Source organism: Dermacentor albipictus, chromosome 2 (genome assembly GCF_038994185.2).
Source record: "Dermacentor albipictus isolate Rhodes 1998 colony chromosome 2, USDA_Dalb.pri_finalv2, whole genome shotgun sequence".
In the NCBI taxonomy this organism is placed as follows: domain Eukaryota; kingdom Metazoa; phylum Arthropoda; class Arachnida; order Ixodida; family Ixodidae; genus Dermacentor; species Dermacentor albipictus.
Window position 1 is genome coordinate 166,656,776 of NC_091822.1, and position 20,623 is coordinate 166,677,398.

A 20,623-nucleotide genomic window follows, 5' to 3' on the forward strand; every position below is an offset into this window, starting at 1 on the left:
TCCTCATGGCACCCTGTTCCATATGTCCATCCATTAGCTACAAAGCTAGACAGATGTGATTACCCTGAATATTTTATTCCTTGCCAAGCAAGAACCAACATTTTCAAATTTTTTGTTTTCCCCCGCACTATAGGGGAATGAAACACTCTACCATTCTCATTACCAAAAGATGCTGATTCTTTAGAATGCATTGTTTTACAGTGTCACACTTATGGAGCTGAAATACGATTTGTTTGTTTTCTGAATGCCTGTGTAAAATGTTTGAGGGTGTACTCTGAAGGCAAGTATTTTTCCTACTGCCCAATAAAGTGCACAGCTAAAAAAAAAAAGGATTTTCGTCACAAAGCTATAGGACATTTGGGATGCCTTCCCATAACTCTGAAAGCAAGAAAAAAAACGATTTTGTAAACTTTCTACAACATTGACTCGAAAAGATGTCTGCACAAAGTGGTGCAGCGCAGCCGTGGCATAGGTACCATGTGTGCTTTCTTGGCTGCTTTCATGCTGCAGTACGGGCACGTGTATGTATTCACAACATAACAGACTTGCGACAGAGTCCAAGTAAATGACACTTCAAAAGATCTTGTTTTTTTGTTTTTCTAAGAAAGTAATTGTTTCAAATCTTTTACGCAGCTCCAACTCGCACAAAATTATCAACAAGACAGCATCACCAAGATCCGGCCAAAGCATGGAAAACTCTGTAGACCCATTTTTGCAGCAGCCTCATTTTTCATTCACTTCACTTTGGTCACTTTTCATTTATTTTACTTCATTCACTTCATTTTTAAAGGTTATAGCTTCCTTTGACTTTTTTGCATATTTTCGTGTTTGGTGATCTGTGGTGGTCAGACCGTCACCACCGATACAGAGGCGCCAATGCAAAGGCACCATGCTCTTGTGCAACCAAGTTTTGGCGTGCATTGTTTGCCAACTATTTAAGCTCTTTGAGACTAGCATGCTATCGCACAAGAGGTTTGGGGTGTCTGAAGGTTTGCAGGTTGCCTTCCACGCCAGTGCTTGTGCTGCTGGAGACCGCATACATATGGTGAATTGGCTCGTACAGTTAACTTTTGTTAATTTGGCTCTGGTTAATTCGGCTTTTTGGTTAATTTTATCCCCATCGAAGGTCCCGGCTGTCCCCCATGAATATCTATGGGCCCAAACATTCGTTATTTCGATCCTAAAATTGGCTTTGGATGCATAATTCAAACTGGAACAGTCTGCGCAGAGCCTAGGGGACAGTGTCTGCATTGAACGTACATCATCTCCCATCGAAAACACCTATTTTCAGTCTGCTCCACGAAAACTTTCAAGCAATAATCGCAACTCACAGTGTCCGATTACAGCATTTGCCCACTTCTAATGCATGGCTTTCCTTTTTTTTGTATTTTCTTTTTCAAGAAAATTGCGGCAAATTTGCGTGCGCGGTGCAGTTGGATACGAAACTCAAACAGCTTTACGGCGTTCGTATACTTTACCGCATAACATTAATTTATTGTGGCGAAATTGAATTTAGAAAACCAGCTGCCACTGTGAAACGCATATTAGACCCTAGCACACTCTTGTGCTAAATAATTGGGTGCCTGTTAAAATTTTTTGCTATGTTTAGGAGCTTTAATCTCATTCCTGTATTAGTTTTCTACTTTAGATGCATAGAAAGTGGGTGCGCGTTTGAGTCGGGTTACAATTGAGCAAATACTGCCAAGTGAATCAGCAGTGTGTCTCAGCGTTTTTTTCTGCATCATTTAGTTTGACCCGCTGAATAAGTCAATCAATTTCGTCGGTCCCGTCAGGGTCGAATTAACGGAAGTCGACTATATGTATAGCAAACTATACTACTTCTGCAGATGTGTTGGTTAACGGCTCAGTTCTCTACAGAATTACACAATTAATCTGCAAAATGCTACCTAAATTTCCTCACAATAAATAATACAAGCTGTCCAGTGCATTGTTCTTTTAACAAAACCAGACAGCTTCTAGAACCTTTTAGCTATTCACTTGTATTGGTAATAGTCAATGGTTTCTGCAAAATTCTTTTTTGTCTTCAAAGTTTTTGTGAGATGGCGAAGCATTGCTTCCGATTGCCCTGCTACACACATTTAGCAGGTAGAAAGTATGATTCCCTCCGCTCGTGGAAGGGTTAAACACCAAATTGTAATTAACAAGAGCATGTAATGAAATATTATGGCCAATTTGCTTGTTTTCGCAAGGAAGGAACCTCAGCGTGTGTCTAACCTCTTTTGTCTTTGTCGTTTTAGACCAAACCTGTACAGACAGCTGTAGAAACGTTTGAGTCTGTTATTGACTCGGAAAAGAAGATGGAGCAAGTCAAAGCTTTGCTGCAGCAGTGGATTAACACAACCAACGGTATGTACCGCGCCATTTCTGGGATGGCCTTTGGGGAGATGTCGTTGTTGGCTAAAGGGAACAGAAACAATGCAAGCTTCAAGATCATGAATCGGAGGATGACATAATGACATGGAAAAAAGCTGTTGAAGCTGTTTCACGAGATGCAAGCTTGTTGTGGAGGTCACATGAACTAGTGCTCGTAAAGCACAATTTCCAAAGGAGCTGCATGCGTCTTGCACGCTCGTTCGTGGCACCTGCAGAGGTAAGTTGCAGTTCTAACCAAAGCAGGAATCAACCCAGTGAAAGCAACAGCTAACAGCTATTGCACTCACAGTTTCTGCCCTTTGTGGTTAGTCACTACAAAATTGCACTGAAGGATTGGTGCATGCCAGAGGGTTCAACATGTATAGTTTCAGCTATTCCACACAACATCTGTGGAACAGCTGTAGAGCGAGAAATGACCAAAACCAAGAGCTACAGTATTCAGGAGACAATTTGAAAGACTGTCAACTGGCAATGTCTACCACACTAGCAGCGTGCTTAAACAGTGAGTTTTAATACATGTGTTATGCATTTGTATTAAATGAATTGGTGCTTTTGGACACTTTTGCATTTTTCCCCCCTGGTGATGTGTGAGAAGTGGCTGTGTGTCAAAGGGCTGGAATAAGATGCGAATAGGGAAAAGTGAAATAGGGTACGCTTTTTCTTTTTTCCATGCTTGCCATTTCACCTCACCTTGGGGTTTTTTTCGTAGAGCCAAGCTTTGGGGTCACAGAATGTTTACCAGTTGGCCACGTAGCAAAGAGCATATCACATTCCAAATGATTTATTCCTGAGAGATGTTATGACTAGTATCTTTCCTTGCAATAGCAAGTTGCTTTTGTTTACACAGCTTCGCGACTTCGTGCGTGCCTCCAAGATGCCTAGTCATGCAAACGTGTAGTTGTGATAGCAGGTTAAACTCGGTGTTTACACTGGTCTGCAATATCTCATCTGGCGGTACGTATATGTCCTGTTTAATCACACCCTCCCCCCTCCCTCTAAGAAATGCCAAATTGCAAATGTGTGCAACAGAACTTTGTCGTGACAGCCATGATTCACCAAGTGCATGCTAGGTGGCACCACAATACTATACAGCAGCAAACACATAGGCTTTATCAAGTAGGAATCTTCACTGCCAAAGGCTTCATTGCACTTCTGGCATTTAGTAAGCATGAGGCGTATTAAAAGAAACGAACTTTTGCTATAACATCTTTATTGCTTATTGTACACCATTTTAAGCACTGTCCCCATCAAAGTAGTCCCCTCTACTGGCAACACACTGTTCCCATTGTTTCTTCCATCTTTGAAAAGCCTCCTGAAATGCACTTTCTGTAATCACGCGCATGTCTCTTGTCGCATTGTCCTGAATCCCCTCTATGGTTTGGAAACGACATCCTTTCAACACGTTTGGGAAACAGAAAAAAGTCTGCTGGGGTAAGGTCCGGAAAATATGGTGGATGGAGCACAACGGGACTGTGATCTTTTGCTAGATAGCAGAGGACAAGGAGCAACACATAAGCCACCTCATTGCCATGATGCAACAACCAACTCGGGTTTTCCCATAATTCAGGCGTCTTTGCATACAGCATCCCTCAAATGCTCTAGCATTCCCTGGTAGACTTCCTTGTTTGCCATCTGACCATGCAGTACAAATTCCCGATTGACCATGCCCTTGCAGTAAAAAAAAAAACAATGTCACCTTGATCTTTGACGAACTCAACCACGTTTTATTTTGCCGAGGAGACCCTTTGTCCACCCACTGCAATGACTGCACCATTGTTTCAACATCATAGCCATAAACCCACATCTCATCGCCTGTTATGATGTTTTTAAGGAAGTTTTTATTGTCATTGCCAGTGGCAAGCAGTTGCTGACTGATTTCACCCTGGGACTGTTTCTGTTGCTCAGTCAACAAACACGGCACGAATTTCGCACTGACATGACGCATCTCAAGTTTGTCACTCAAAATTTGATGCCATGATCCTGCACTGATGCCCATTTCATCAGCAACTTCTCAAACAGTTAAACAATGATTTCCACAAATCACAGCTCGAACTCTCTCGACATGGTCATCATCTGTTGATGTGGAAGGTCGTCCAGGCTTGGGATTGTCACTGACCGACATTCTGCTGCGTTCAAAACGCTTAAGCCACTCACTACGTGCGACTCATACAGTCACTTTGTTAAGCAATATAAATCGCTGTGAAAGTTCTGCCAACTTTGTAGCAAAATTTCACGCACACACTGTTCTTCAAGCTCTTTCATTGTCATTTTGGCACTAATGCTCATGTGAAACGCGGCAAATGGCAGTTTGTTGTCTTAACCTGCCGCTGTGTGCGCTAAGTAGCTGCAGTGCGCTCACGTTGCCAGTTGGCATGCTATTTCAAAAGTTTCGTTTTCTTTTTGAACACGCATCGTTTATGTGCTCTGCTAGCACAATTTTGCCAACGTGCACCTGATGCCGCTGTCCGTGGGCAAGAGCACAAACAGCAGCACTACCATGTGCAAGAAAGCCAAACTTGCTGTCACAAGTCCTTCCAGAGGCAGTTTCAATCAAAATGCCTTTAGCCGTTTCCCATGCGTGCCTCATTCTGGCCCAGTACAGCTCGCACAGTGTCGAGCAACAAGATTGAAGATGAATGGCGGCACAAAGAAAAAATTTTCTTCGCAGCCTGGGCATGCCGGCTAAAATCAATATAGCCTGCATGCATGCGTTCAACAAATGGAGTCTATTGAAGCGATTCCGCATTGCAAAGCTGTGCTAAAGACATTTGTACTTTCTGCTAATGCCATAGTCTTCAAGCCTTTGCTTGCTGCTGTACATAACTTTCCATGGCTGCAAATGTGACCAGAGCACTTTCAGAACTTGGGACTGCTCTGTTTAATCATCGCATTATTGTTGACCCGTTTCAGATTGTCACAAATGAAAGTAAACATAGTAAGCAGTTTGCCGAGCACTGGAAAAATATATAGACAACAGTGTCCTGCAAGCCTGTTTGTTTAATTACGCTTTTCTCTTCATAGATGCTGCTCTCAATTCGGATGTGATAGCGTGGACAAATGTCCTGTGCAGCATTGTCCATGAGCGAAACCTGGAAATGCTAGATGTTCTACTCAAGTTCTTTCACAGGTGAGCAATTTGGAGACAACTTTGCTATATGTGCTTATAAAAAATAAGGTTTCAGGAGAGACAAGAGCCAAAAGGGTAAAATATACTGGGCACTGTAATCGCAGTAACAATGTCCTTTTTCTCCCTTAATCTTTTTAGGTTACTGTGTCGGCCGCTTTAAGTCCTGAGCCATATACGACATCCTTTTGTTGCCTTCTGCACCTGTCAGGAAAGTCTGTATTGTATACTGTTCCACAGTGGACAATAGAAAGAAGTTGCACGTCTTGAAGTGATGATTGCATGCTCAAACAGACACAACAGCACTGTTAACAGCAGTTGAGGGAATTCTCAATTTATCACTTCCAGTTTGTTAATTCCCCAGGAAACAAGATGCCTGAAGGTAACCAGAGTGTGTGTGTGTTATCATGTCACGTGAGAGTGCAAGACGGGCTTTAGCATCACCTAAACCTTCCCGCGCCTACACATTTCGCAATGAAAAAAATATACACATTGCAAAATACAACCACAACTGCACAAGCATGTCGGGAGAAGAAATGCACCTAGTTGTTGACAGATTCCCCCCCCAAACAAGTGCGCTTCAATTAAAACCCAGTTAAAAGCAGGGAAAAAAAGAATTCCGGACTAAGTCTGCCTAGTACTGCTGAGCATCAGAGGAGGACGTGATAGGCCGGCACACCTTTGAACTCTCAAAACAAAAATCAAGGAGAAGAGTGGCCGCAGTGTGTACTTGAGGTCCTTTTTGTGTCCTGTGGAAGAATAATAAAGGGGTCTGGAAGGCGCGATTTTTTTGTCAGTCACCACCATACGAAGTAACAGAACAGTGAAGCCTGCGAATGCATAGAGGAAATGAGTTGTCCTGTTTGATTGAAATGTGGAAATAATAAGGTCAAAGGAAATGAAAGCGAGCGAAAATACAACCTGCCGCAGGTAGGAGCCGAACCGACATCTTTCGCATTACGTATGAAGTGCTTTACCAATTGGGCTACTGCACCGGCCATCCTCCTGTCAAGTTTCTTGGGCGCTTGTGTATGTGCACTGCAACATCTGTTTCTTATGTGCACACTGCAAGGTGTTCTTCTTACAAAGAGAACAGCGTGATGGGCAGGTGCAAGCTGTGTGATGGTCTCTGTTGAGACTAGCTTCTCTCCTCCTTCAATGGGCATCCAACTTCACTTTCGTGTTACTTGCACTTTTCAGGACCGTCCAGAAGAATGGGGCCCAGCTTTGGCAAGACACATACATGAAAGTCGTCAACACTGTGCAAGGCGAGGTCCTTCAGGTGTTTGGGCACTTCATGAAAGTGCCGATATTTTAGAAAAAGGCAATTTTACTACTACTACATGCGGGCTGAGTTGTCCACAGCCACATTTTCTTTGCTTTTCTTTTTTTTTTTTCTAGTTTTACACGCACTTTTTGCACTGTTGCAGGCATTTCAACAACTGTTGCCGCAGGAAAGAAAGAAAAGGAATGCTTGTTTCGAAAGGCCTAGCATCAACTAGAGAACTTGTTATAACTTTACGACAAGCTCATGTCTGAGCTTTTGTATGTCTGTGTTTTTTTTTCCTTTTTTTTTTTTCACATGCGCATCCCCGTTGATTTTTTAAAAGACAATGTTATGGAGGGAAAGAAAAAGCTGCCGGTGTTTAAAAACGGGTATCCTTCATTGCATTTTCAATGCTGGCTGTTGATGAACTGAATGAAGGTGACATGCGTTCTCCCCGAAGCATTCCAAACACATACTATATTGCTCACTTCTTCGAGGCTCGGGTCGCCTTGTCTGAACGATCGGCATCTTTGAGCCGACGTAACATTGGGGGCACTGGCACTGCCTGCGTACCACGCACCGAGCAATGGTGCATATCACCAGCATTCGCTGTAGTGCAATTGAAAGCATTTCAATCTAATTGAGATGAGCCCACGCAAAGCTTTGCTTTACCCGCTGACGAAGATTTAACTGGAAAGCCTCTGTATTTGCAAACTTGTTGGGCCGGTGAGCTGCGTAGTGTTTTACCAGCGTCAAATTAGCTAGGTTGGTGGACTTCTGAGGGATTTGTCCCGACGTGTATGCAACGCTGTTATTGTTTTATCGTAATACCAGAGAAGCAGACAGGAACAGCAGCATGATCGTGCAAATCTGTTGACATTTTTCAAAAAAGGCCAGAATGTTTTGAAGGGTTTTGGTGTCATGCAACTATTGTCATCAAAAGAGAAGGCTGTGCCTCTCGACTCAGCTGTAGACGAGAAGATTGTTTCAACGAACGTTCCATGTGCTTTGGTTGACTGGTAACATCCCAAGATGTCAGCATTGTTGCTTTTATCTACATGTCTGGTGTCACTGTAAACAGTAACACATCGCGGTCGGGCAAAGTATTTTCTATTTAATATACATTTATCGCCATTACAGAATGCATGTCATGCATGTCAGGCCCAGAGGTTATATCTTCTGTTTGTCCCAGTGTTGCTTAGAGTTTGCTGCATTCTCTACATGATTTTAATAACCTCGTATACTTGTGCCGAGGAGTTATACATCCTGCTCTTTGTACAGGATTGCGCGTCATGAAGCTCAATGTAACGAGTGTTTGTTGTTTATTGATTTTGGTTTGAAAGAAGTTTTGTGCGTTCAGAAGGCCTTTTTTTCTTCTTTGTCCTCATAGTAATAAGTTACATGCATGGTGTTATATTTATTCATATAAACATTATTTATGTATATTACTGTTTGGACACTGTTGAAACATTTCATTGCACTTGTGAAGTATGTATGAAGCGTCTTTCTTGTCTTTATAAAAATAAAATGATTTTCCAATTTACCCAGCAATGCCCCGTACACTTTCTGTTGCTCTCTAGTGCTTCATGCTGCACCACCTACAACAGCATATGAACACAGCCAGATGCTGTTATTGTAGCCTCACTAAAATCGCCACCGTTAACACTTTTAAATCTGCTTTCCAACAGTATCAGTATTGATAAAAACATTGCTTTTGAATTATAAAAATTCAGCAGAGACACTTAAAGGGGCCCTGAACTACTTTTTATTGAAGCGGAGAAAGACATTTGAAGTGAAGATAGGCTATTTCAGAACCACTTTGCCGCAAGAAGTACTTCAATGCGCTCAGTAGAAGCGGAAACAGCCTCAGCTGTGCTCCCCTTCCTCCTTCAATGCCTTGCACTGCGAAGGCTACGGCAGAGACGTAACCGTAGTGCGCAGTTCAAATTTCCGATTTGGTGCCTATGCCGCGCTACACGTAAGCCAAACTCGGCTGTCCTCAGAGACCCACAGTGCGCTTAGCCACTGTACTTATGGCGCCACCTTGCGGCAGCCGCGGTGTAGCTGAGCGCAGCGACCAATAGTAGCCGCATATTGGAGTGTGCTTTATGACAAAATAGAGCACACAGAAAAGAGCGAAGAGCATGGAATTTTTGAAACGAGAACGTTTGAGAAAAAGGCGACTTCGCACTCCGCTTGCGAGCTCCACAGACCACATACGACAACAGAACTTGGCCGAGATGTTCACAACAGCGTATGCTACCCGCGGACTATGTTATTTCACCAAGCACGAGGGGTGGTTCAGGGCCCCTTTAAGACTGCTTATGTGAGGGAATGTGAAAGCATTATACCGTTTGTAAACGTCGGAACGCCATGAACGCTCTCATTTTATACACACAAGATGTTGTGCCAACTCTTCCCCATTGGTTGCACCATCAAGTGCCTAATGATGCACGCACTAGGCACAGTTTTAGTCAGCCAGGACCGTGGAGCTGCTGTAGCGTCAGGGAAGCATGCTCGTCTCATATCCTGCTAGCCCAGGTTTGATTCCCTCCGAGACCGAAATCTACCAAATTTTCTTTTCAAAGGCATTAACTTACTTTGTTTACAGGAACCTCCCTGAGAAATTTAATGTCAATATGAGCATTTTTTTACTTTTTTTTTTTTTTGCTTTGCACTGTCAGCCATTTTTGGTACCACCTGTTGGTCACGCCAACTATGCCGAATTTTCACGTTATAGGGCACATAACACTTTCACATTAATAGCATCAAAGCCATCTCTAGTAATATATGCATAAGGGCAGTATCTTTGCAATAATAGTAAAAGAAGGGTGACCATTCATTGGTGAATGTGAATCAAGTGTGCCCTTTGGTTACATATCTCTAATATAATATTCAAGGCCTGTTGCGAGACAGCAATAACTGACATAAGCTATCAGACAGTTGAGCAGTATGTTGCGCAGGTGAAGTTGCAGAACACATTCAGAGTTGCATGGCACTTGATTGCTTCCTTCTTTATGCCGTCCTGTAATTTTTCACTTTGCGACACAAGCTGGCCCAAACTTTGTTTCATCCCAGTGTTGGTTCATGACTGCCTTGTGCATCGTAGTAGAGGCCACTACTGCTGCCTCATGAACCACTGAAGCTCTCAGCATTTGTTCCTTGTCAATGCATCTCCAACAGCACAGCTGTCTGACGAGTAAAATCTTCCTGAAGAGAAGGTACTTGTTTCGAAATCGCTTGAAGCATGTTGTGGCACTCAAACTTTCATGTTTAATTTATTCTGTCACTGTCGTACTAATTCATCATCATCAACAGCTGCCTATTTTCATGTCCACTGCAAGACGAAGGCCTCTCCCTGGGATATCCCTTGCCTTACGCTAACTGCTTCCAACTTGCACCGGCAAATTTTCCAACTCATCACCCCACCTAGTTTTCTGCTGTCCTTTACTGAACTTTCCTTCTCTTGGTGCCCATTCTGTAACTCAAGGTCCACCAGTCATCTGCGCTGCGCATTACGTGGCGTGGCCAATTCCATCTTTTTCTCTTGATGTCAGCTAGAATGTCGCATATCCCCATTTGTTCTCTGATCCACAGTGCTCCCTTCCTGTCTCTTAATGTTGCACCTAACATTTTTCATTCCAACGCTCATTGCGCGGTCCTCAATGTGTTACCGAGCTTCTTTGTTAACCTCCAAGTTTCTGCCCCATATGTTAACACCGGTAGAATGCAATGATTGTACACTTTTCTTTTCAATGACAGTAGTAGCCTCTCGGGCAGGATCTGACAATGTCTGCCGCATGCACTCCAACCTATTTTTATTCTGCAAATTTCCCTCTTGTGATCAGGGTCTCCTTTGAGTAATGGGCTTGGATAAATGTACTCCTTTACAGACTCTAGAGGCTGACTGGCAATCCTGGATTCTTGTTTCCTTGCCGGGCTATTGAACATTATCTTTGTCTTCTACATACCAATTTTCAACCTCACTCTTACACGTTGTCGGTTAAGGTCCTCAATCATTTGTTATAACTCGTCTGCAGTGTTGCTGAATAGAACGATGTCATCGGCAAACCGAAGGTTGCAGAGATATTCACCGTCGATAATTACTCCTAAGCCTTCACAGTTTAACGGCTTGAAAACTTCTCCCAAGCACGCAGTGAAGAGCATTGGAGAAATTGTGCCTTGTCTGACCTTTTTCCTTATAGGTATCTTCCTACTTTTCTTGTGTAGAACTAAGGTAGCTGTGGAACCTTTGTAGATATTTTCCATGGTATTTACGTAAGCGGTCTGTGCTCTTTGATTACGCAATGCCTCTATGACTACTGGTATCTCTACTGAATCAAATGCTTTTTCGTAATCTATGAAAGCCATATATAGAGGCCGATCGTACTCTGCGGATTTCTTTATTACCTGATTGATGACATGGATGTGATCCATTGTAGAGTACCCTTCCTGAATCGAGCTTGTTCCCTTGGTTGGCTAATGTCCAGTGTTGCCCTTATTCTATTGCAAATTATCGTGGTGAATATTTTATATAATACCGGGAGTACGCTAATGGGCCTATTATTTTTCAACTCTGTAATGTCTCCCTTTTTGTGGATTAGTATGATGTTTGCATTCTTCCAGTTTTATAGGACTCTTGCAGTCAATAAACGCTTCATATAGAGAGCCACCAATTTTCCAGGCATTACGTCTCCTCCATCTTTGATTAAACCGACTGTTATTCCATCCTCTCTGGCCACTTTTCCCCCGTTTCATGCCTTGGAAGGCCCTTGTGGCCTCTTCTCTAGTTATAGGAGGAGTTTCTGTATACTGTTCATTACTGCTTTTAATTGAGGCTTCCCGACTCCTCTGGGTACTGTACGAGTCAGTACAGAATTCTTTCACTGCTGTTACGTACCTTCAAGATAGCTGATGATATTACCCTGCTTATCTTTCAGTGCATACATCTTGGTTTGTCCTAAGCCAAGTTTCCTTCTCACCGATTTCAGGCTGCGCCCATCGTTTATGGCTTCTTCAGTCTTTCTCACATAATTTCGAATATCCTTTATTTTTGCCTTGTTGATCAGTTTTGACAGTTCTGCAAGTTCTATTTTATCTCTTGAGTTGGACACTTTCATTCTTTGTTGTTTCTTTATTAGGTCCTTTGTTACTTGGGAGAGCTTGCCTACTGGTTGCCTTGGTGCCTTGCCTCCCACTTCAATTGCTGCCTCTGAAGCCAGCCTAGTTATGGATTCATTCATTACCTTTATGTTATCTTCATCTCTCTGTTCTAACACTGCATATTTCTTTGCAAGTACCAGCCTGAATTTGTCTGTTTTTATCCTTACTGCCTCTAGGTTGACCTATTTCTTCTTGACCAATTTTACTCTTCCTTTCTTCAAATTGAGGTGAATCCTAGCCCTATGATCACTGCACCTGTCACTTTTACATCTTTCTCTATGCTGGGATCGGCAGAAAGTATGAAATCAATTTGATTTCCTGCTTCACTATTAAGGCTTTACCAGGTTCACTTTCCGTTGCTTCGCTTCCTGAAAAAGGTGTTCATTATTCGCAGCTTATTCCTTTCGCTGAATTCTACCACCATCTCTCCTCTAGCGTTCCTAAAATTGACGCCGTAGTTGCCATTGCTCGATCACCAGCCTGCCTTTTCCCCATTTTTGCATTGAAGTGGCCCATTACTACAGCATATCGAGTTTGCACTTTTCTGATCGCTAATTCAACATCTTCATAAAACTGATCTACTTTATCATCATCGTGACTGGATGTTGGAGCGTAGGTTTGTACTACCTTTAATCTATACCTCTTATTAAGTTTTATTGTGACTACTACTACCCTCTCATTAATGCTGTAGAATTCGTCAATGTTGTCCACTGTGTCCTTATGGATTAGGAATCCTACCCCATATTGCTTATCTGGGAGACCTCTATAGCAGAGGGCATGGCCATTAGTCGGCACTGTATAAGCCTCACCAGTTCTTCTAATTTCACTAAGGCCAATGATATCCCGAACAATGTCTGATAGTACCTCAAAGTGTCCTGCTAAGCTAGCCTCCTTAAAGAAGCAAAATCAATATGAATCCAACACTAACTATGGTGTCCCTCATAGCTCACTATGCAATTTCGAGGCATTAACCCTACACTTAAAATGGCTCGGTGGTTACAGTATTTAGCTGCTGACTTCGAGACCATGGGTTCAATCCCAACCGTGGCAGCCACATTACGAAGGGGCAAAATGCAAAAATGCACGTGTACTTCGATTTGCATGCATGTTAAAGAACTCCAGGTAGTCTAAATCTGGAGTCCCCCACCACAGTGTGCCTCCATAATCGGATTGTGATCTTGGCACGTAAACCCGCAAAACATTTTTTTTAAACTTTCCTCCCTTTGATTCAGACAGTAATTCAAGACATCAAAGTACAGTGCAACCAGGTTCAACCATGGTGCAGATCAACAAGAGAGACACGTCCTGAAAAGGTGTCTGGTGCCAATACCATCAGCACAGCAGTCCTCCGCTCATTAGGGGGCACCATGCGTTACAGGGAAAAAAATGGCCTCTGGAATGGGGGCAGCATAAGCAAGCACAGATATTGAATATGCAAGCAACATTAGCTGCTTGTGCTAGGAATCGAATTAGCACAGCTTATTCGCAGCGCATCCAGTGAAGTATTCAAAGTGTAAATAAAGAAAGAAGGGTGCGGGAGGGGAGGGGGTGAGTAAATTATTTTCAAGCACATTTCAGAGAACATGCTGACAAAGGACACTAAACAAACGTCTCGTTCTGAAAAATTTTAATATCATACACACTTTTGTTTCTTTCATTAACAAGGTTCAGGAATATGGCCTCTCACGTCTCTGATCGGACAGCGCATATCCGATGCCAAACGTGGATAGTGTCTCAGCCAGAACACGTCGAGCTTCAATTTCATAGCAATTTGTTAACTGTACATAGTGTTTACCCCATAACAAAAACAACGTGCGACACGGGCATTACAATGTGCACAATTTGCACAGAGACCCCTGTATATAACTACATTTTTTTTTTTACTTTTATACAGAAATTCATCAAAAAGAAAAAATGCCAACCACATACACCAAAAGCTGCTGATAATGCCATAAAAGAATTTTTCCCTAGCATGGATTTTGAACTTTTCACTTGCCCCGTGATGAACACCACTGCTATTAGTAGTATGGCATTAAAATACTGTGCTGCAAGCTATACAGAACAAAAGTATGAAATATGGCCATTGTGACAACTGTTCATTTCACAAGTACACCAACAACACTGACAAAACGTTTAACGAACGGTTGCAGATCTTTTTTCACTGCAAAACAGCTTTAGCAATCCAAGCTCCAAGAGTGCAGAACCAACCTAAAGAATTCCCCAGAAATTGCTGCAATTTCATAGGTGAACACAAACTGAAACACTCACTCAGGCAACATTTGACAAACCAGTTCTCCGAGAACCGAAGTAGCACAAGCATTTTGTCATTTACTTATCGCCTGCTTTTTGAGCGAGGGGAGGAATAAAGTGAAGAGGCCCGGGACAATGAGTGCCGTCCCTCGTCCCACCCGTCTTTCGAAAGCGTCAGGGCCAAGCTTTGCCACTGTTTGTCACCGCCAGGCAGAACTGACTCTCATAGAAACAACGCGCATAGCTATGTACATAATGCTAAAGTGGTTGGCGGCATGACACAATCTTCCTTCCCTGTTCCTCCTCTGTTCTTTTTTTCTCAGTTTCTTTTGAGTCCCTTGTTGTCCGCACGCGCAACTCCCCATGGGTTTGGGTCTTCTTGTGCGCGCGGCGGCCGCAGTCACTTGGCGCTGAATGTCAGCACATACTTCACGGTGTACGCGAATGCGGCAAAGCCGACGATGACGAAAATGTTGGCTAGGGTGCTGCCCAACAGGCCGTACCCTTGGTCGCCCAGGCTGCTGCCCGTTATGCTGCGCTCGGCCAGGTACGCGTTCTGCGCCTCCACCTCCGTTTTCCTCTTCTGTATCTGCTCCTTGATTTCCTGCATCGACATTGAAACCAGCGATGTCACCCTCTCCGAATTTTGGTTCAAAGTGAAATACAGTATAAACCGGAATACAGGTCCAGTGGGAGTATAGGTCAACCCCCTTACCCTGTAGTGAAAAAGCAACAAGAAGGAAATCACGGAAACGCGTTTATTTTCCCAACAATGCTGCAATTTTGCAGCAAACTGACTGCATTGTCATTGGCAGCGAGCTTGCAGAAAGCTCCTGCACAAAGTGTGCAAGCGCATCTTGTGTCTGCACAGCACAATGCCCATGAAATGACAGTTTATGTGCGTTGCGTGCTGACAGTTTTCCTTTTCGTGCCCGCTAGTACGGTACGCTTTGCAATAACACCAAGCTGATGTTGTGCTGCTATGTTGCCATTTGCTTCAACGAAATTTACAACTTTTTATCTTAAAAGGAATAAGGGAAATCACACACGAGGTCGAATGGAGGAGCACACACGACACACAGCAACAAGAAAAAAAAAAAGCCCCAGCAATCGCATTTGGCTATGGAGATGGCTTTGGCTATGCATTCACCAACATGCACGCTGTAGGTTGCCAGATGATGACTCACCTTCTGCTAAAGACAGCTATAAAACAAAACGTAAGTCTTGTCTGCTTCTTTGAAGAAAGTATTTCGACCTATATTCCGGTTTACACGGTAGACTAGAATATCGGCAAAAAGAACTCACTTAAACAGAACAGCAGTGTTACCTGGTCTTGAGGAGGAGAGGGCATTTGGGGGAAGGGGAGCAAGTGTGTTGGGGAGACATTTCGTGTTGGGTCGGTAGGGGCTACTTGGTTGTAGGGGCACCACTGCCACGTTAGACAATTGAGAAAGTGATGCACGGCCAGCCTTATACCATCAAAACACTAGGGAAACAAGCACCTCGCGATTGGCTCTCAACCTTTTCGGCACAGGTGTTCTTTTATTATTATTCATGTACCCTAAAGGCCCTTTTACAGGCATTACATAGGGGTTACATAACATATTACGGTGAATAAATAATGAAAAACGAGCACCATTTGCTGAGAACAGAACTTGATAAAACATACTTAAATATACACTGCAAATACTGAGAACATACTGGAAAAAGTAGAACTAAAATGGAACTAAATGGTGCAAAGTGCAAAGAAAGTCTGCCTAAACACTCATTAAAACTGCTTTTTTACGTGGCATTGCATTTTGTAGTTTTACGGTTGGTTTGTTCTGTATTAAGGCAGGGAAAAAAAAGAATATTAAGCAGAGCCACAGTTTTTTTTCCAACTCCTGGTAAACAAAGCTAGAGATAGTCAAACCTCAGTGTAATAAACACAGATACAACGAATTCTTGTCTGCAACAAAGTAAATCTAACATTTTTCTCTCCAATATCAGCATGTGACAAATATATATTATGATGAACATAGGATACCAAGAAAGCTCTTCTGAATCGGAGTTTCGACTGTACATTACCAAAAGACAGCGTTGAATCACCAATCTCAGCAGTATCGCACTAAGCACTGTTGCTCGCACCTTTCCTTTTCGGGTTTCCTCACCAGTTCTCAATGTTCTCACCAAGGTGGCCTTTGTTGGTGCCCTAGTTAGTGTGCTGTCAGCTCCAGTCAGCAGCTGCATTCTTTTTTTTTTTTTTTTAGTTATTCCGCCCTGTAATCGGATTTGCTACATGCATTATCTGCTGCTGGCAATAAAGACCTACATGCCCTTTTCGAAAGGCCATACTGTGCACCCTTCAGTTCAATCTTTCAGTAAATTGTACTCCTGGTCCCCTGGACTTTTGTTTAAAGAGAGTCCACTGTAAATCAGTAACTGAAAAAAACAAGGAAATGTGCAGGCAATTGTGGTCCTTAAGTGCACTTTTGTTGTCCTTCCTTGTGTTTAGCGCTCCTCCAAATAAATCAGTATTAAGGTTGTGGAGTGCCAATGAACAGGATGAAAATGACATTAAAATAGTTTCTTGTGCTCAAAGGGGCTTTACAGCACCTTTTTATGAAACTGTGGAATGTCTCTTGTATATCAAAAAGTGAGTTCAAGTAGCAGCACACCGACACAAATCACTTCAATCTACAGCGTCCTACATATTTCGCTGAACGTGTTCAAAAAAAGATTTTGCGCTTACTGCTGCACTGTTCTTGCTGAAATTATGCAGAAGAATTTCATTTTGGAGTCTACGTCATTCAGTGTGACATTTGCAACAGTTAAGAGCCTGGTTCTTAAGAAAAAAAAAAGAAAAAATGGTGGGGGGGGGGGGCAAAGTTGCCTTCGCTTATGGGGATGCGATCTGCTGCTGCAATGGCACAAGCGTAAATTTGTGGCGCCATTTGCTGCTAGCTACAGAAAGCAGCTGGTCAGGGAAGGTTGCCACGTGTTGCCCACTCCTGAAACATGCAACAGCCCTCCCTGATTTCCCTTTCCCAAAACATTCTCGGACTCACTATCTCCGCGGCTTCAAACTGCAGAAGCCGTAGAAGTGCGTAAGTTAGCAAGCCACCGTAGATCACTATGCGCAAGAGCTTTCGATATTGCTATCAGTTTTAACTGTGTTGCAATCATCATCAGCATTTAGCACACGACTGTCCCAATAACGCCTTGTTTTCTTAGTTCACAGGTTTCACACGAAGCGCACATTAGTAGTACCGATCAGGTGTGCTGAGCAACTGCAGCAACACAAGTTCTGCACCCAGTCACCACAGGTTCCCTCTTACCTCGACCAGGTCTGGAAACAGCTCGCAAAACATTTCATCTTTCAAGTTGAACTCTAGGCTCTCCCTTGCAAGCTGCTTCTTCTGCAATACAAAAAAAAAAGAAGGGATGAAGGAGTGCGATAAATTTTATATCAGGTGTCATTATGCCATGCACCATTACAAATAAGCCGTGCTCTGACCATGCTGATAGGGACAGGAGGCTGGCCAACTTACTTCCCTGTCGGTGGTGTCAATACTTCCCAATGTAGGGTTTTTTTCCACCTGCAAACATTGAAAGATGCAAGTCATGCATGGCCCGAAGTGTTAGCAAAAGGCAAATTCCACTAGTCGACCTAAAACCTATCTTTTTCTTTTGCTCTGCAGTAAGGCATTTCTTTACCGGGTGGTTAAATTTGAGGGGATTTGTGTTTCCGTTGGTCATTTGGGATTAACTCTCCCTGCGGTGCAATAGCCTTTCTCCACAACTGAAGCACTGATGCAACCAGAACTTTTAGAATGAATGAACTAAATGGTCATTAGGTAGATTCAGGCTGCACATGACAACCTCTACTGTGAAATACATCAGTGAGGAGCCCCATTTCATTTTCCTCTGGTACATTTCAAAGTGTGAAGTCCAACAGCTCGTTCAAGGACTCGGGTCAACCACTCAAGAACCAGTGACATTTGCCATTACCCTCTCAGTGCAGTGTCCACATTTATGGACGCAACTTGTTTTTACACTTCTATTCAGTGGTGGCAAAGAAAAAGCAATGGACGTTGAATTCAAATAACTGAACCCCCTGCACAGTCAATGTGACTTCATTGCACTTCAATGTGCTGCACATTTCTGAAGGTGTGACCGTGATTGACGGGATGTTCGACACGACGCGTTCTTGCAGCAATGACTAAAGCATAACTTTTGTTTTTCTCATAAAGCACACAACCAGTAATTAAATTCTGCATGTACTTTGAGCATGCAATTTAGCTCTTTTTGTGAAAAAAAAAGAAGCAATATGACTGACTGCACAATTAATAGATATCTATTTACTGTCCAATTATGACGACTTATTTGAAGATGCACAGAGCAACATTCTACCCCTTTGCCTCCCTTGAGCACCTTGGAATAGGTTGTATAAATGTCACATGTTTATTGACAGCCCATGATAATTCGCGCCTGAAGGGGACAAGGTCATCGACACTACTGCTACTAAGTGTGTTCAAGTTGGAATATTTTTTTTACCATGAAGCTTAGCAGGCCCGTCAGGATGGTGGCAACAGACCATGCAGGGTTCCAGCTGTCTGGATGGAAGTCCGAGATGCTGAGGCAGAGGCGTGTGTTGCACTTGAACCGGCCGCTGGGGGTGATCATCAAGATGCTGGGCGGCTTGAAGGGGAATTCAGCTGGGAACATAAGCTTCCCGTGGTAGATTCCATCTGTGCCACAGTGCAAGACCAACATGATGTCCACTATGATGTTCTAGGGTCTTGAGCAACCAGCACAATTTTACAAGATCCAGGTTACAAGACCATGGCCTGGGGAAAATGCTTGCAGCCTATGCAAGCTGGCAATTTGCACAAATTCACAATTATAGGCAGCACAAAAAACAGTCACTTTCATGGTATCCTTGTGAGTACTATGTCCAAACAAGACAGGTTGATGGAGACTTGAAGCGATCTACAATGGTCAAACAAGGGACGCTCTGAAGCAAAGAGCCAACATTTTGACAAGGGGACTTGCCCTAAAAAACACAAAACGTAAGCCAAAATGCGCACCTGCATAAAAAAGCAAACACTGAAGCCTTCTGAACATTTGAGGCAATGTAGGGGGTGATCAGGGTCATGCGCCGGCAAAATTACAACTATGGGAGTGACTTAGGTACATTGGAAAGTGTCAGTTTTGGTAAGTGCTTGCCCAGGCCCATTTAAAAGTTGTATCAAAGTACCACAAAAGGACTACATGCTGTCAGGCAGAAGCCTCATATGAACGGAGTAACATGCCTTCAAGAATGTGATGGCAGGTTGTAAAAATGTCAAAACAGCAAGAATTACGATGTGCCTTGGCATCTGTTGGGAGTTCAAAGTACTTGCCATAAAAGGGCTATCCAGTGTATTAGGTTGATAATTTGTAAGGATAAAGTGTGTGCTTGGATGAACATGATAGCAATGTATCAATGCCATGGAACAATTAGTGCAAGTAAAGTGACAAAGTGCCATGGAAGCACCGCTTTGAGTAGCAACCAAATGACTGAATATCATTGTCAAGTCGTCCACATAAGTAACACCTAGAGATTCAGCAGTGAAACTATGCACACGCATAGCTCAGACCCTCTAAGCATTAAAGCACATGGAATTTCAATACATTAGTTTATAAGTGTTTATTGCAAGATGGTGCCCTTTCAATGGTATTATGCCGAGAAAGCAGCAGCAACATGAAAGTGTCTTCAATGTTTGGACGATAACCAGCACTACCATTGTGTGTGCCAGTTAAATCCAGCATTTGGTAAAGTATTCAAGCAACAATGTTTTCAATGCTACCATCGCGTACCATGGAGACCACACAAAATGGGAAGGGGGGGGGGGGGTAGCTGCACTAACGGCTTCACTGAATACTGAGTTGTGATTCTGCAAGATGACACAAGTCTACCTGCCTTCTTTTTCCTTTTTACATGCTGAACATGAGAACACTGGTAAATAACTGACTGGAGAATATTCATAAGACAGGCATACAAGAACATTGTAAATTTTTACATTAAGGTGGCTGAACATCAACCTGCGCCACTAAAAGATGTCACGAACGACTGTGTAGCTTGAACACAACCACGTATTGTTTCTGTCTGGTCCTCTACCTGTTCTGGTCATAAGAAAGTTGTTAGTAAACTTCTTATGGATAATCGGTTTGCTGGAAAAGCATACGGCAGCGGCACTGTTGGTGGCGGCATCTGGTGATGCAGAATCTAATGAGAGATCACACAAAGCTAATACTGCAGTGACTTGTGTACTACATAACTGCTCACGCAAATCACCAAGATCGACATAACTGCCAACATGCAGTACCTATATTATTTTGCTTTGCCAGTAACCCTGATGCAACACAAAAATTCTTCTAGTGCACGGTAGTTGTACAGAACA

The 20,623-nt window shown here is 43.0% G+C and overlaps 2 protein-coding genes across 4 annotated transcripts in view; one reads left to right on the top strand and one right to left on the bottom strand.

The window, feature by feature from the left end:
• LOC135910689 (DNA repair protein REV1-like) overlaps positions 1-8,328 on the top strand; it is a 30,529-nt gene extending 22,201 nt beyond the window's left edge. Inside the window, exons 14-16 of the mRNA XM_065442732.1 lie at positions 2,259-2,367; positions 5,416-5,521; positions 6,719-8,328. Coding sequence (XP_065298804.1) covers positions 2,259-2,367; positions 5,416-5,521; positions 6,719-6,836 — 333 coding nt within the window. The 3' untranslated portion in view covers positions 6,837-8,328. The remainder of the gene's footprint in view (positions 1-2,258; positions 2,368-5,415; positions 5,522-6,718) is intronic.
• The window catches only part of LOC135910691 (ubiquitin-conjugating enzyme E2 J2-like), a 29,600-nt gene that overhangs the window by 6,212 nt on the left and 2,765 nt on the right, over positions 1-20,623 (bottom strand). For 2 of the 3 annotated variants that reach the window (XM_065442734.2, XM_070534377.1), the window contains exons 4-7: positions 18,735-18,928; positions 17,729-17,776; positions 17,516-17,596; positions 13,559-14,802 (exon numbers count right to left, since the gene is read on the bottom strand). In XM_065442734.2, the coding sequence (XP_065298806.1) occupies positions 14,599-14,802; positions 17,516-17,596; positions 17,729-17,776; positions 18,735-18,928 (527 nt within the window). In that variant the 3' untranslated portion in view covers positions 13,559-14,598. Of the gene's footprint in view, positions 1-13,558; positions 14,803-17,515; positions 17,597-17,728; positions 17,777-18,734; positions 18,929-20,623 lie in introns of those variants that run through there. The other variant, XM_070534378.1, reaches the window with a different exon arrangement.